This window comes from Raphanus sativus, unplaced genomic scaffold (assembly GCF_000801105.2).
Source record: "Raphanus sativus cultivar WK10039 unplaced genomic scaffold, ASM80110v3 Scaffold2811, whole genome shotgun sequence".
NCBI classification, from domain to species: Eukaryota; Viridiplantae; Streptophyta; class Magnoliopsida; order Brassicales; family Brassicaceae; genus Raphanus; species Raphanus sativus.
Window position 1 is genome coordinate 1 of NW_026618119.1, and position 13713 is coordinate 13713.

Sequence of the window (13713 nt, forward strand, 5' to 3'; positions counted from 1 at the left end):
TTCCGCCAAAATCGCAAAAACACGTTTTCCGGCCAAAACCGAAAAAATCTCGTTTTCCCGCAAAAACCGCAAAACGCATTTTCCCGCCAAAATAAAAAAATCTTGTTTTCCCGCGAAAACCGCAAAAATGCGTTTTCCCGCCAAAACCCATCAAAATGTGTTTTCCCGCCAAACCACAAAATGTATTTTCCTACCAAAACCGTAAAATCTTGTTTTCCCGCCAAAACCGAAAAATCTCGTTTTCCCGCCAAAATAAAAAAAAATCATTTTTTTTGCCAAACTGAAAAATCCCGTTACCGCAAAAACGTGTTTCCCGCCAAAACCGTAAAAACGTGTTTTCTCGCCAAAATCAAAAATTTGTATTTTCACACCAAAACCAAAAAAAATGTTATTTTGTCCGCTAAAACCGAAAAATCTTGTTTTTCTGTTCTAACGTGTTAATTTTGAAATAATTCTAATGTAAATATATTAAACTAAATATATTAAAATAATGAAATGTAATATATTTAAAAATAATATATCGTATAATTAAATTAACACAAGGATATTTTGGTAATTTATTTACTAAACTCATTTGGATGGAAATGAAAATAAAGAAACAAACATATGATTCATTCTCATCTAGATGAGATATCTGGATGAACAAACAAACATGTACAAAAATCTGAATGGATCATTTGGATAGATCATACAAATAAATCATCTAAATGGAAATGACAAATGATGAAACAAACAGCCCCTATATCAAATTGTTGGTCAGTTGGTGGTTCTAGTTCTTTTAATTCGTTATTAGACATCTGATCCTATGAAACTAGTAAAAGTGAAGATTTTATTGGAAACAATCATTCTACATAAAGTGTATTGCTCAACACTAACTAAAATGATCATATTATACATTGTGAAAGGCTCATACACCTTTAGTCAACCATTTGACTTTTCAATGAGTCTTTGACCTTACTACATTTGCTTTTCTCATGTTTTCTATCCTTAGAGCTCTTGAGTGACATAATCTCATCGTTATTCCCCTCTTATCGAATAAGATTTTTCAGGCTTTTGGGATCGATCAAAACAGTGATGACTAGATCCTTCCACATACTCAATCCAATCAAGATAATCTTTTTTGGAAGCAAAATCAGACAGACTTTTAGTCGAACCTTCTGATTGATCTACATGACAGCTTGGCTTAGTAGTAACGTCTTCATGCTGAGATTTTTGACCGTTTTTGGTAGATCCTTCGAGCTGGTTCACACGGTCACGAGCACCGTTCCTAGTGGAGCCTTCAACATGGTCCGAACGATCACGACCCCTAATCAAATCTTCAAGATGATCCATATGACCATATCTAATTGAGTCTTCTACATGCTGATCCATATCTCCACGATTCATGTTTTTAACCGAACCTTCAAGTTGGTCATCGTGACCGTGCACGTGGATATTCTTTTTATATGGTTTCTCTTTTAGCGTCAGTTTACGATGCATGGACTCCATAATCTTTGTAACCAATGGTGTCTCCTTTGTTTCATTACATTCTTCATTTTCGGGGGAATGGTTTTCCCGGAGAACCTCTCCACTGTCCTCCTCCGACTTCATAGACCCGTCTCGCCGGAGCCGGCTTTTGTTGAGCTTCACGTACTTTGTTGATAACTTTTTGGTAATTTTCTTCATTTTCTTTTGATCACAATAAGTTCTGTAACGTTTTCGTTTTAAGTAACTTGGAAAGTTTTGGCCCCAAAAACGTTATAGGGTTAATGAATAATTAAGAATAAATAAGAAACAAGTTATTTATAAAGTTAAAGAAGTCCCAAAAGAAGTAACTCATCTTGCCTATTTACTTATAATGTTTAAGATATTTGTTAATTATAATAAGCGGTTTTAAATTTTAGACAGCAGATGTTACAACCATCAAGGCTAATTAAGATTTAACACAAGTTTACGACAACTGCAAAAAGCTCTAACCTACGTGCCAATTTTACCTGATTTTAAAGATTTTCTTGGCAACTACCCAAACTTATAGAAAAGAAACTTATCTTAAGCAAAAAAAAAAAAGAAACTACCCAAACTTATAGAAATCAAGATAAAATAATCCCTATTTTAATATTATAATCATATAACTGGACTAACTAACCACATCTTTGCGTTGAAGAGGTTTCTACTATTTTTAGAATTTGAAGGTGAAATTTTGTTGAATGAATATGCCTACTATACATAAATGTATAAATTCTTGCCACATGTTAATAAGCTGTTTTATGTAGCATGAATAGATCTAGAAACTAAATATTAGATGTTGGGCTTTATAACAAAAAAAATTAAGAAGAAATTATTAAAGTAGAACAGAAAAACGTTGCCAAGTATCTATCAACCAATATTTTGAAAACTGACCCGAACACTGAACCGAACTATTTACCGGTCACTGGATCACTGGGTCGACCGCGGGTGAACCGCCGGTAAACCGCAGGTTAAGTAATAAATTAATTTTATTATATAATAATATATTAGTTATGAAACATAAAATAGTAGTTTGGACATGTATATATTTTAAAGTTAATATTTTCTAAATCTTTTTTAAAACATAAGATAGTAGTTTCGACATGCTTAAAAAATATTTAGAAAATATTTAACTTTACCTCTTTATATTTTCATTTTCATTTGATATACAAACTATCAAAAAATAGTTTACACTATTTAAGTTAGAAACATGTAAAACAAAAAAAAACATTTGTTAATCGGCAAAAAATAGTGTTGTAAAATTTAGAATAGATTTTACTACGGATTTATAATAAACAAAATAATCAAAAAGAAAAAAAAAAAGAAGAAGAAATAGAAGATACAAAGTCAATAGAAGCTATACAAGAAGAACGATGAAAAAAAAAACCAAAAAAAACCTAATTTTTAATTGGTAATTTAGAATATAAAAGAGAATCTAAAAAAATAATAAAAGTTATAGAAAATGTAAATGTTATCTATTGGTTCAACCAATGATTCAACCAATGGTTCAACCGGTACCAGATTTCAGGTTTTAGTGGGTTTTTACGGGTTTTTGCGGGTTTTTAAATTTTGGGTTTTTCACAAAATCCGAACCAGATTTGTCTCAGGTCACCGGGTTTACCGGTTCAACCGCGGGTCCGGGTCGAGTTTCAAAACACTGCGTCAACCTAATTATGCATTATTGTAGCTGTCATACAGCCTATTTTCGATTATGTGATATGCAGTGCAAAATTTAAAGACGGGAAACTACTCAACGAAGCTCATTGGTAAGAGCTCAGAGTGCTTTGCATATCTCTTTTTTTTTTCCACAACCAATTTAATTGTCAATCAGCTAATTAACTGTTGAATATGTTGTTCTTGTGAACTAACTAGTACACTGAATCGTAAAGTTTGACATGACTTGATCTTTAGATTCCTCCAAGAGGAAGGAGTCAACAGTCAGACAAGCTCAGATAAGCTCAACCATGATCACATAACACCTATATTCTTTGACACTAAAAAAAGTAATTACTCCAAGACCATGGTTGCTGATCTTTTTTGAGCAAATAGCAAATACATTACCATTCCCAAAAAGGAAATAATTATTTTGTCCATACAACAATCAAACATACCCCAAATGCTTATAAGCTTATTGGTGGTCTCTCAACTCAAGTACAAAAAGTACAGAAAGTACGGACAAGTACATAATCTTTATTCGTCAGATGTTACCGAAGAGTAACACCACGACAAGAGAATACATCCTTCTTGTTTTGTTTGTGTAATTCCAAAAGACAAAAGTTCCTTCTTGTTTTTACTGTGGAGATGCTTCGTATGTACTTATCAGCTCCTTGAGTTTCTCAAATCCCTGAAAAATATTTAATCAATTAAACACAAAACTCACATCTCTAATAAGCTTTCTAACAAGAGTCATCTAAGAAAAAGTCTTACCATACGGGTTGTGAATTCTCCAAATGATTCATTTGCTTGTCTCCCAAGTTTCCAGTTGTAAAACAATGGCTCAAAGACCTTCTCTAAGTCTTGAATCTTCACCTTGTCCATGAACGCCCTCGCTATCTGTGTCTGGTTCGGTGTTCCTCCTAACCAAACCTGCAACAAACAAACTCCAGTTAGATTTTTTATTTTATTTTCTTTTGGTCAAAATTTATTTATTATTATTCTGTTCCAACTAACTGAAGGAAACTGTAATTACCTGATAGCTGTTGGGACCATCTCCGACTAGACCCACTTCAGCCATGTACGGTCTAGCACATCCATTAGGGCAACCAGTTACTCTCACCACAACGGATTCCTCATACTCAAGACCAACCTGATACAACACATAAAGAAGAGATCTGATCACACATCAACCATAGTCTAAGAGGTGTCAATTTTTTTTAGAAACTATCCATACCTTCTCAAACATTGCTCTCACTCGCTTTAGAATGCTTGGAATCCCACGCTCTGCCTCGGTTATAGCTAGAGGGCATAAAGGAAAAGCCGGACAAGCCATTGCGGTTTGGTTGAGAGGGTCTACAAACTCTGGTTGCTGCTCAAATCATCAACACACTCTTTTATCAACTTAACTTTCAAAACGCCAAAAGACTGTGTAGAAAGAAAACAAACTGCTTACCAATAGGCCAGCCTGAGAAAGCACAGTGGTGATGGATTGCTTCCACTCACTCTTGATATCACATAACACAATGTTCTGATTAGGTGTGATACGAACATCGAGTTTGTACTTCTCAATGACTTCTCTCAGTGTCTTCTTCATGTTACCACCAACACGTCCACTGTCTACATGAAGCCCACAAAACCAAGCACCATCTCCCTGCTCATGCCATCCCAAATAGCTTTTGAACTCCCACTCTGGCAAATCACGGGGAGCCTCGAACTTTTTGCCATAGTATTGCTCAACCACATCTCTGAACTTCTCAATCCCCCAGGAGCTGAGCAGATACTTCATTCTACTGTATTTGCGGTCATCTCTCCTCCCGTGTTCACGTTGTGTGACAACAATGGCCTTCACAGCATACAAGATATCCTCCTTGGGTACGTAGCCTAATGGTTCTGCGATGCGTGCAAAGGTAGACTCCATTCTGTGTGTTCTTCCCATACCTCCACCAACCTGAAAGAAGAGAAGAAAAAAACTTATAGGCAGTTTTAACCACAAATGGAGATTAGCCGCTTGGGCATTCGGTTTTCTGTTTTCCGGTTCTAGAGATATAAGAACTGTTCAGTTATATATTAATCAGTTTGGTTTCGTTTTGATTTAGTACGGATAACAACTATAGGAACCGGCTAATATTCAAAATTTTGGTTCCAATTCGGTTCGGTTTTTTTAATTTTGGATAAAAACATATTTTCAGTTTTTCAGATTAAATAACAGATAAAATGGATAAATTTAAAATATTTTTAATAAAAACTATTTGGGTAATTCAGTTCTTTCAGGTGGTAATTTGAATAATTTAAATATTTTGGATTAAAAAAAATTGGATATTTCAGTTTATAAGTAGTATTTTAAATATATTTGGCAATTTAAAAACTAAACATAATTAACATTTTAGGTATATAGGAACCGTTTGGTTATTTTATTTGTTCGGTTCGGTTTATATATGCCCATGCATAACGGATATGCTAAAGCAGATGCAGAGACTTACATATATGTTGAAACCCTGAGGCTCTCCATTTTCATCCGAAACGACAACAACGCCAATGTCATTGGTGAGAAGATCCACAGAGTTATCAGTAGGCACAGTCACAGCGATCTTGAACTTCCTCGGCAAGAACTGAGTGCCATAGATAGGCTCAGGAGAGTCCACAAAGTTAGTCCCGTGAGAGTTATCATTCCTCGCCTCCACAACCTCAGGTGGCTCGGCCGTCATAAACTGCTCACCATCGACCCACATGTCATAGTAAAACCCTGACTGAGGACTGAGAAGAGCCGCGATGTTATCAGCCGTCTCTTGCGCGAAGAGATAGTCTCTCTTCGCGTAAGGCGCGGCCGGAGCAAGCACGTTTCTGTTCAGATCACCGCAAGCGCCGAGCGTGCTCCCCATGTTTCTGATGATGGAGCTCATCACGGTCTTGAGATTCTGTTTCAGGACGCCGTGAAGCTGGAACGTTTGCCTGGTGGTTAGACGAAGGGTGCCGATGCCGAACTCGTCTGCTAAGTCGTCCATGGTTAAGTAAAGCTGGTTCGGGACTTTGCCGCTTGGGTTCTTGGTTCGGAGCATGAAGGAGTAGGATCGTCCGCCGCGCTCCTCTCTGTTGTACTGTTGGTAGCTTCCGTGGAACTTGATGAGCTGAACTGCGGATTCGTTGACGTTTGGAGCTTCTGTTAGAAGCTCCTCGTTGAGTGGGTACCTGATGAAGTTGCTCTTCTCCTTGATGATCTCAACTTTGCTCCTCTTGGTGGGCTTTGCTGCCTCAGGCTTTGCTGGCTGTAGAAAAATAAAACAACATCAGAGAAAGAAAGAAAGAAAAAACAGAGCTGCTAGCTCTACTGGTAAAGCTTTCTTCTTAAAGTTTAGAGGTGCCATGTTCGAATCTTAGCAGCTGCAGAGAATATTTAGCAATCGGGTTCTTGTCTCTTCGAGAGTAATAACAAAACATTCCATCATAACACAAAAAACCAATCACCTATCAATCGAAATCATTACAGAAAAATAGCCATCGATCTATTACAGAACATCTAAATGATTGTTTTCAACAACACAACTGTAACTAATCAAAGATAGGAATCAGAGAAATGATTGTTTTTTACCGTTGATACGGCTTGGATTGAGGAAGAAGATGACGATGATGGAGGCAACGAGCGGACACCACCACCAAACACATTTCTTCCGAGAAAAACGGTACGAGATGACCTCAGAGCGTTGAGACTCCCGACCCGAATCTTCTGATCGGTAGAAAACACAGTAGCGGAGCCCGCCGGTGATCGAAACGGCGTCGTCATAGTTTCAGGATAGATAGAGAGACTGAGAAACGTTTGGTTTTTTAGTGGTGCTTAAATAAATAAGAGACTTGTCAAAAAAAAATAAAAAAAAAATAAGAGACAGTGGTCAAAACTAATGTGCGCAGTCATGTGTATCCCACGAGACAGTTACACCCTAGATGGCTGACCAAGAGATCGCGTGAGTAATACCAACGGTCAGATCGATGTACGTGTCAAATGTTTGCTACTAAAAGGCGCGTGAGATTAATTTCTGATAATATTGAAGAACCCGACCGGTATGTGGTACAGAATACAAAGTTGATGGTTATTCTTCAGAGTATAATGAGAGTTGGTGTACTATGATATAGTAATACAACCTTACGTGGCCGGCGTGGATTGGTTAGTTGTTGAATCAAAAATACACACGTGCGAGAAAAGATGTGTACAGTGAGCGACTCTCACCTACTTAGCTGCTCGAGAGCTCGAGGGGCTAATATGTTCTGTGGTGGGCACATGCTTTAATTTGTAGTTAGCTAGCTCAAAATGATTTTACTATTCAATAGCATTATTATACTTTAGAATATTTATCAAAAACCCCATTTGAATATACTGTTAATGATGTTTACGAAACATTGTAGATCATGAAGAAAAGTATTACGAGTATTGAAAAATGAACATCATTGTCTAGTAGACTGACCCCACCATTAGCACAAACGTATATTTTAGGCTAAAAAATGGTGGTCTGAGTTGATGGAATAATTTATTTGTTGAAAGTTTTTTTTTTTTTGGGTAAAATTATTTGTTGAAAGTTTCAAGGGGAATATAGTTTCGCTACATCTTCAACAAGCTCAGTTAGCAGTACACTGCAAATCGTGAAAGATCCCTAAAGGTGAAAAAGAAAAGAAACTATAGACTTTTGAAACTGGTCAATATTAGATATTTTTGTTAGGAAAATCTTATATTTTCACCAATGATCTTAGCCTTCGTACAACTTGTGATTTTTATAGCAGGTTGTGAATATTATGTAATGAACTTACTTACTGTAAAAAAAAAAAAAAAAAAAAACTTACTTACTGTATTCAGATAGGGGTAGATTTTTTATTATCAGTCTAACTATGCGACCAGCTATAATAGTCAAACACATCACGAGTTCTCTATAAACTTGCATATATACTCTCAAACTAGGATGTTTGACTGTTTGTTATTAGTTGTTCTCATTATCATAATCCAACATGTTTTACGACCTTTAATATATTTTTGAGTTTTATTTTACTGAACTACACCATTCAGTTTCTCGGTGAAAATCTTTTTAAATTCGCTAGTACATTTCCCACAACAGCCTCATCTTCACGACTCTTCTCTTCTTAAGCGCCGTGCTGTGTTCTTGCTCCAGGAACATCCACTTCCCGTTTCTTTGTCCTCTTGCTTGGTTGATTCCTTCCTTTCGTCTTCTTCTTCAGCTCAGTGCTGTTGGGCTGCTTCTATCTCTCCTCTTCGAGGCCTGGACTACTCTTGCTTGGGCCTGAGAGGATAAAAAGAGCCTTATCGAAACCCACAAGCTAGTTATTTTCATAAACGAATATATATATACACAAATATGAAAGTCTTTTGTTTCGTACTATGAAAGTTGTTTTGTGTTACACTTCTAGAGTTTTAAAGATGTTAGCTTGACTATAGTTGTTAATTCTGGTATTATACTATTATCACATCTAATACAACTCACCAGTTAAGCTTTCGAGAGTTTGAAAATAACGAAATAGTATGTGACCTTGACTGATTTTAAAAATAAAATTCCTATAAATAGTTTAAGGAAGTACCAAATCTGTTTGTGATAGTAATAAACAAATCTTGGTCCATGTCGCTGCTGGTGTGCTGGTTCGGTTAGGACTTGGGCGGCCTCGTTTACCAATGATGTAAAATGTAACAACTACTATCATCAGCAACCTATTGCGAAAACATTCCTTGGTTGGATACTCAATATTTCGAGATATGTGTCAATTTTAATTTGTATAACTAAATGATTGATACATTCGTTCCTCTCTATGGATTGATAGGAAGTACAATTGTGTGATGTACCCTAATCATGCTCCTTAACTTTTGTGTCAATTGGTATAGTCCTTGGAATTTTGTGGTATTTGACTTTTTTTTTATTGCGAAGTATCTAAATATATTAGTATAAGAGTAAATAACAAAAAAATACAAGAGTTCATGATCTGGAAGCCATGCACGTTACGTTTCACTTGCTTTCTTTGTCTACATTGTACATTTTCATTCGGATCTAAGATTTACTTAATACTTTTTGATTGCATGTGAATCTAAAATGAGACACATGATTATTTGTCTTCTTCTTTGTTGGTGTATACAAATTTTCTGTATATACTTTTATAATTTAAACTTTCAAAAGCATTCGGAAAAACAAAACAGAAGTACAGTATTTGGAATCCTATGTGGATTTGATCGACTATATGGATTTACCGAATATAAAAACTTATTTTAATCAATTAGGTTTTGTTTTCTTTGTAATCCACATGCAATTGTGCATGATTCGTATGTATCCGCTGTACACTCTTTGTTATCACCCTGTGTAATGTAGGGCCATCGTGTTCATACCTTGGAAATATATTTGAGAATCTTTCATCCAACTCAAGTTGTAGAAATTTTAATATAATGAATATCGTATAATATTTGTCTTAGATCGTAGAACTTTCAATCGATTAACCAAAGTACAATAGATCTATGAGTTTTCAATCTGATCCTCTTTTGGTTCACCTCTTTTGGTTCATTAATTTTTTGAAACCAATTAAAAACAAGATCTACTTTGAATCGATTAAACTGTGATTTCATTTTACTTCTTTTCTCTTTATTGTCGGCTTAACAAATTATTTGATTTGATTTTAGACGGTTCGGTTTGACCATATCAAACAACCGGATTGGACCACCTAAACTTCAACATCGGGTATAATTGGCGGATTCTAAATGCAAATGCTACAGAAAGTTTGATTGTGACTGTATGGTTTCATAGCCTCACAAGAAACATTGGCTTATCCTAATTGCACATACATCTTTAATCTTTTTGTCCAATTCTCCTTTTGTACCTATGTGGCTATGTCAAACCAGAAAACGTGTCATTGTCACTATATACGGACAAAAAATGTTTAGAATAACAAAAAATTAAAATGGTAAACGCAAGACACGAAAGGTTGAAGAAAAAAACAAAGCAAATGGAATATAGATCGAGATCTCTTCATATACTGGTAAGTTTGTATACAGATATGACCTGCCCGGCGCTGCGCGCCTGCTAGATATGACCTGATCGGCGCTGCGCGCCTACTGACTCACTTCCACAGATCTACTCTTATCATCACCACATGCACTCGATACGTGGCGTATCCATAATATATATTTTGATCTATATATACAGTTCTCTTTTGCCGGAAACTTAAACATTGTAAATAACAATTCCCATTGTAAATTAAACCCCGATGGCTATGCCAACTGGACGTTGATTATATACACAGCTTTTGCAACTAGCATTCTAGCAAACCCATACAGCTATATAAAATAATTGGTTATATAGCATGGTAAGGGTGTATATTTAAACATTATTAAAATCGGCATGTAAAACGTCGGGTCCATCCTGTATATAGATCACATTGCCTTACACAACCTCTCACATTGAACATTTAATTGAATAATACAAAAAAACTGGTTGCAATCAATCGTTTACAACAAAATATAATGATGCACCATGCATGGACTAGTGTTATTAAATCTAAACGCATGACATGTCTTTAGGTTGTAATAGGTATGTATGTGACCAAATTTTATGTTTGAGATCTAAAAGCGCTAAGATGGAAAAAAGGTTCTAATGAAAAGAAACATGTTTAGAAAGAGATAGGTTCTCGTTTGATATCTTTTTAAGATTCTCATCTCTCAATAATCTATGAAAAAATTGCCAAAAATACCATTTTCATAGTACCACTTTTCATGTTTACACTAACCATTTTTACCATTACTTTTAATGAAGGGTCTAGATTTAAAGGTTTAGGATTTAGGGTTTAGATTTGATGTTTTAGGGTTTAAGGTATATAGTTTAGGGTTTAGAGTTTAAGATTTAGGGTTTAGAGTTAAGAATTTAGGGTTTATAGTTTAGACTGTAGGGTTTAGGGTTTAGGATATTGAATTTAGGGTATATAGTTTAGGGTTTAGGGTTTAGAGTTGAAGATTTTGGGTTTAGGGTTTAGAATTGGAGGTTTAGGAATTAGAATTTGGGATTAGAATTTTGAAAAACATATAAAAACAAAGATATAAGAGTCTTTACCATTTTAATAAATAAGGTATTATTGAAAATGTGTCTTTAGTGGTGGTAAAGATGAATAATGGTACCTTGAAAGTGGTATTTTTGAAAATTCCCCATAATCTATCTTATTAAAAGAGAAACATTATGACTTTTTCTAGGTGGATTTTTAAATTGGACTTACTATTAGATATGATATATTTTCTGATCTTATTAACTAACAATTAATGTTAGTAAATTATTTTCTTATTCTATGCTATTTTATATACATTCATTTTATCAGTTGGTCCATTTTCTTTTTATTCAAGAAAAATATTTTCTTTCCCAATTAATTTCATAACCAACATGCAGTAATGTTAAATTTGAGATTTCATAATCACCATCCAATAAGTCCATGCGATGATCACCATGCAATACATTACTCCTTAACCAATTAATTTTATATAATAGTCGTATTATATGATATATTCAAAGTGGATTCAAATCAAACTTATTAACCCATTACTTTTTAACCAATTCAAACATAATTATATATCGGATTACCGGGTTTACTGGCTCGACGATCTAAATTAGATTTAAAAATGTTGATTCAAACGCAGTTTTTTAAATAGACAAAATTCTTACATATTAAATATTTGTAACATTGTTAACAAAATTTTGAATCATAAAATATTCCGCGCTTCCGAAGCGCGGGTCATGATCTAGTTTAACTTTAAAAAAAAAATCAGTTACGTAATAAAATTATGTAAACCCTATCAAAATGGTAATCCACATGTGTTCGATCTAGTTGTACCTACATACATACAAATACAACTATGCGACATTCTAGCATCATGTGTGTATAAGTGTATGTAAAGACATCAACACATATAACAAACCTCTCTCAGCCTCACATCCCCTACAAGTTTTCTACATCCACTTCCACAGCAAAAAAAAAGAACACACACACATCTATAGATATGGATCTTGAGTTATTACACGATCTGTCCAAATTCAATATCCCATCAACCATTAAGATCCGATCCAAAACCTCTAGAAACAACAACGATGGTGATGATGAGCACGATGGCTTTAGCTGCAGCACACCCACATCTCAAGAACACAAGATTCCCTCCGTTCTTGATTCTCCACCTCCCCCGCCAAGAAAACCTCGTACACTGCCGTCAAAACCGTCGGCTACGGCGGCTATGATGACCAGATCGTGTAAAAGGAAGCTCTTAGTGTCGACTTGTGAGATTATCATGAACCCGGAAGAGATTGACCGTTTCTTCACATCTGTTTATAGTGACACATCGACCACGGCGAAACGGCGGAGACGTTATCCTCATACTGCACGAAGATGAGCCTTTAATTAGCTCAAGATTTACATTTTACAATTTTACAGTTGATATATTGTCATATAGTATAAGGTTGAAATACTTTTACTTTTTATAAAATGGATGGATAGCTTTTCTAGAACCGCATATTAATTTCGTATGGAGGGGTCGATGCTGTAAATTCTATAAATAAAAAATTAATTCCAATTGCCAAGTTTTCTAGATATTTATGTCTTATATAAGCGACAAGATCGACTTCTTTATCATCCAGCGTCATGGAAACAAAGAAGTATTGCTTCATGACTTATATACGTACATGTGGTACATTTTCGTGTAAATACGAAATTATTGCATTTATGCAACCAGCTAAGGAAATTCAATGAACCAATTTTCTTGATAAAAAAGATGAAACAAATTTTATACTCTGCTATAGTTCTTTATGAAGCCTGAGATGCTATTTCTTTTTATTTTCATACAGATTTGTATATTTTGTAAGCTATTGTACACATTTGTCATATTTTTGAATATTACATAGGTAGATTATTATTATTATTTGGTTATAACGGTGCGCTTCCACGAACTGAATTCAGTTGAACAAGATACAAATAATCTTAAGTTATGCAAAATGTCATTCTCATTTACTAGTATATATATTGTTAATGATACCAGCAAATTATGTTATCAAAAGTGCTATTAGTGTTTAAAAGTATCTAATTTGGTAGGTGTATCAGTTGCGTGTCCAACGTTGTGAAAGCAACAACGCAGAGATAATGAAGCCTTAAACTATGCAAATATCTATTTTGAATTTTACAAAAAAATATATCTATTTTGAAGTAATGTAAAAAAAACGTGCACATGTATAATTTCAGTTATATTTATATCAATTTTTGTCCAGAAAGTCATATATATGCTTGTTTCTGACATTATGACCAGCTGGTGGAGCGACGGACGCAGCTTTGGGATCAGTGGAAACTGAAATTAATTTTTGTATACTATAGAAGATATTCTAAAGATTTCAAAGTTTGAAGTTGATACTCATCGATTAATTCTTACGATCCCTAAACGTTGTATTTAGAAAAGTTATAAAAATTGCAGTTGTTATGAAATTTGAAAATATTAAAAATACAGTGATCATTTTTATTTCACTTGTTAGAGCATGTTTATCGCTGAATCTCAGATGGAGGTTCTTTCTTTTTTTTTTT

The 13713-nt window shown here is 34.7% G+C and overlaps 2 protein-coding genes and 1 pseudogene across 2 annotated transcripts; 1 reads left to right on the forward strand and 2 right to left on the reverse strand.

Moving 5' to 3' along the window:
• Nucleotides 1–917: 917 nt before the first annotated feature.
• LOC108860242 (uncharacterized) lies at nt 918–1665 on the reverse strand (annotated as a pseudogene).
• Nucleotides 1666–3483: 1818 nt separating this feature from the next.
• LOC130494321 (assimilatory sulfite reductase (ferredoxin), chloroplastic-like) lies at nt 3484–6963 on the reverse strand. The gene is made up of 7 exons (XM_057000624.1): nt 6728–6963; nt 5622–6404; nt 4595–5089; nt 4376–4510; nt 4175–4291; nt 3913–4071; nt 3484–3829 (listed from the first exon to the last, which is right to left on the reverse strand). Exons 1-7 carry the CDS (start codon nt 6917–6919, stop codon nt 3776–3778), a joined length of 1935 nt encoding a protein of 644 aa, XP_056856604.1. The 5' UTR covers nt 6920–6963; the 3' UTR covers nt 3484–3775.
• Nucleotides 6964–11955: 4992 nt separating this feature from the next.
• LOC130506020 (cyclin-dependent protein kinase inhibitor SMR1-like) lies at nt 11956–12720 on the forward strand. The gene is made up of 2 exons (XM_057000623.1): nt 11956–11971; nt 12042–12720. Exons 1-2 carry the CDS (start codon nt 11956–11958, stop codon nt 12536–12538), a joined length of 513 nt encoding a protein of 170 aa, XP_056856603.1. The 3' UTR covers nt 12539–12720.
• Nucleotides 12721–13713: the final 993 nt, after the last annotated feature.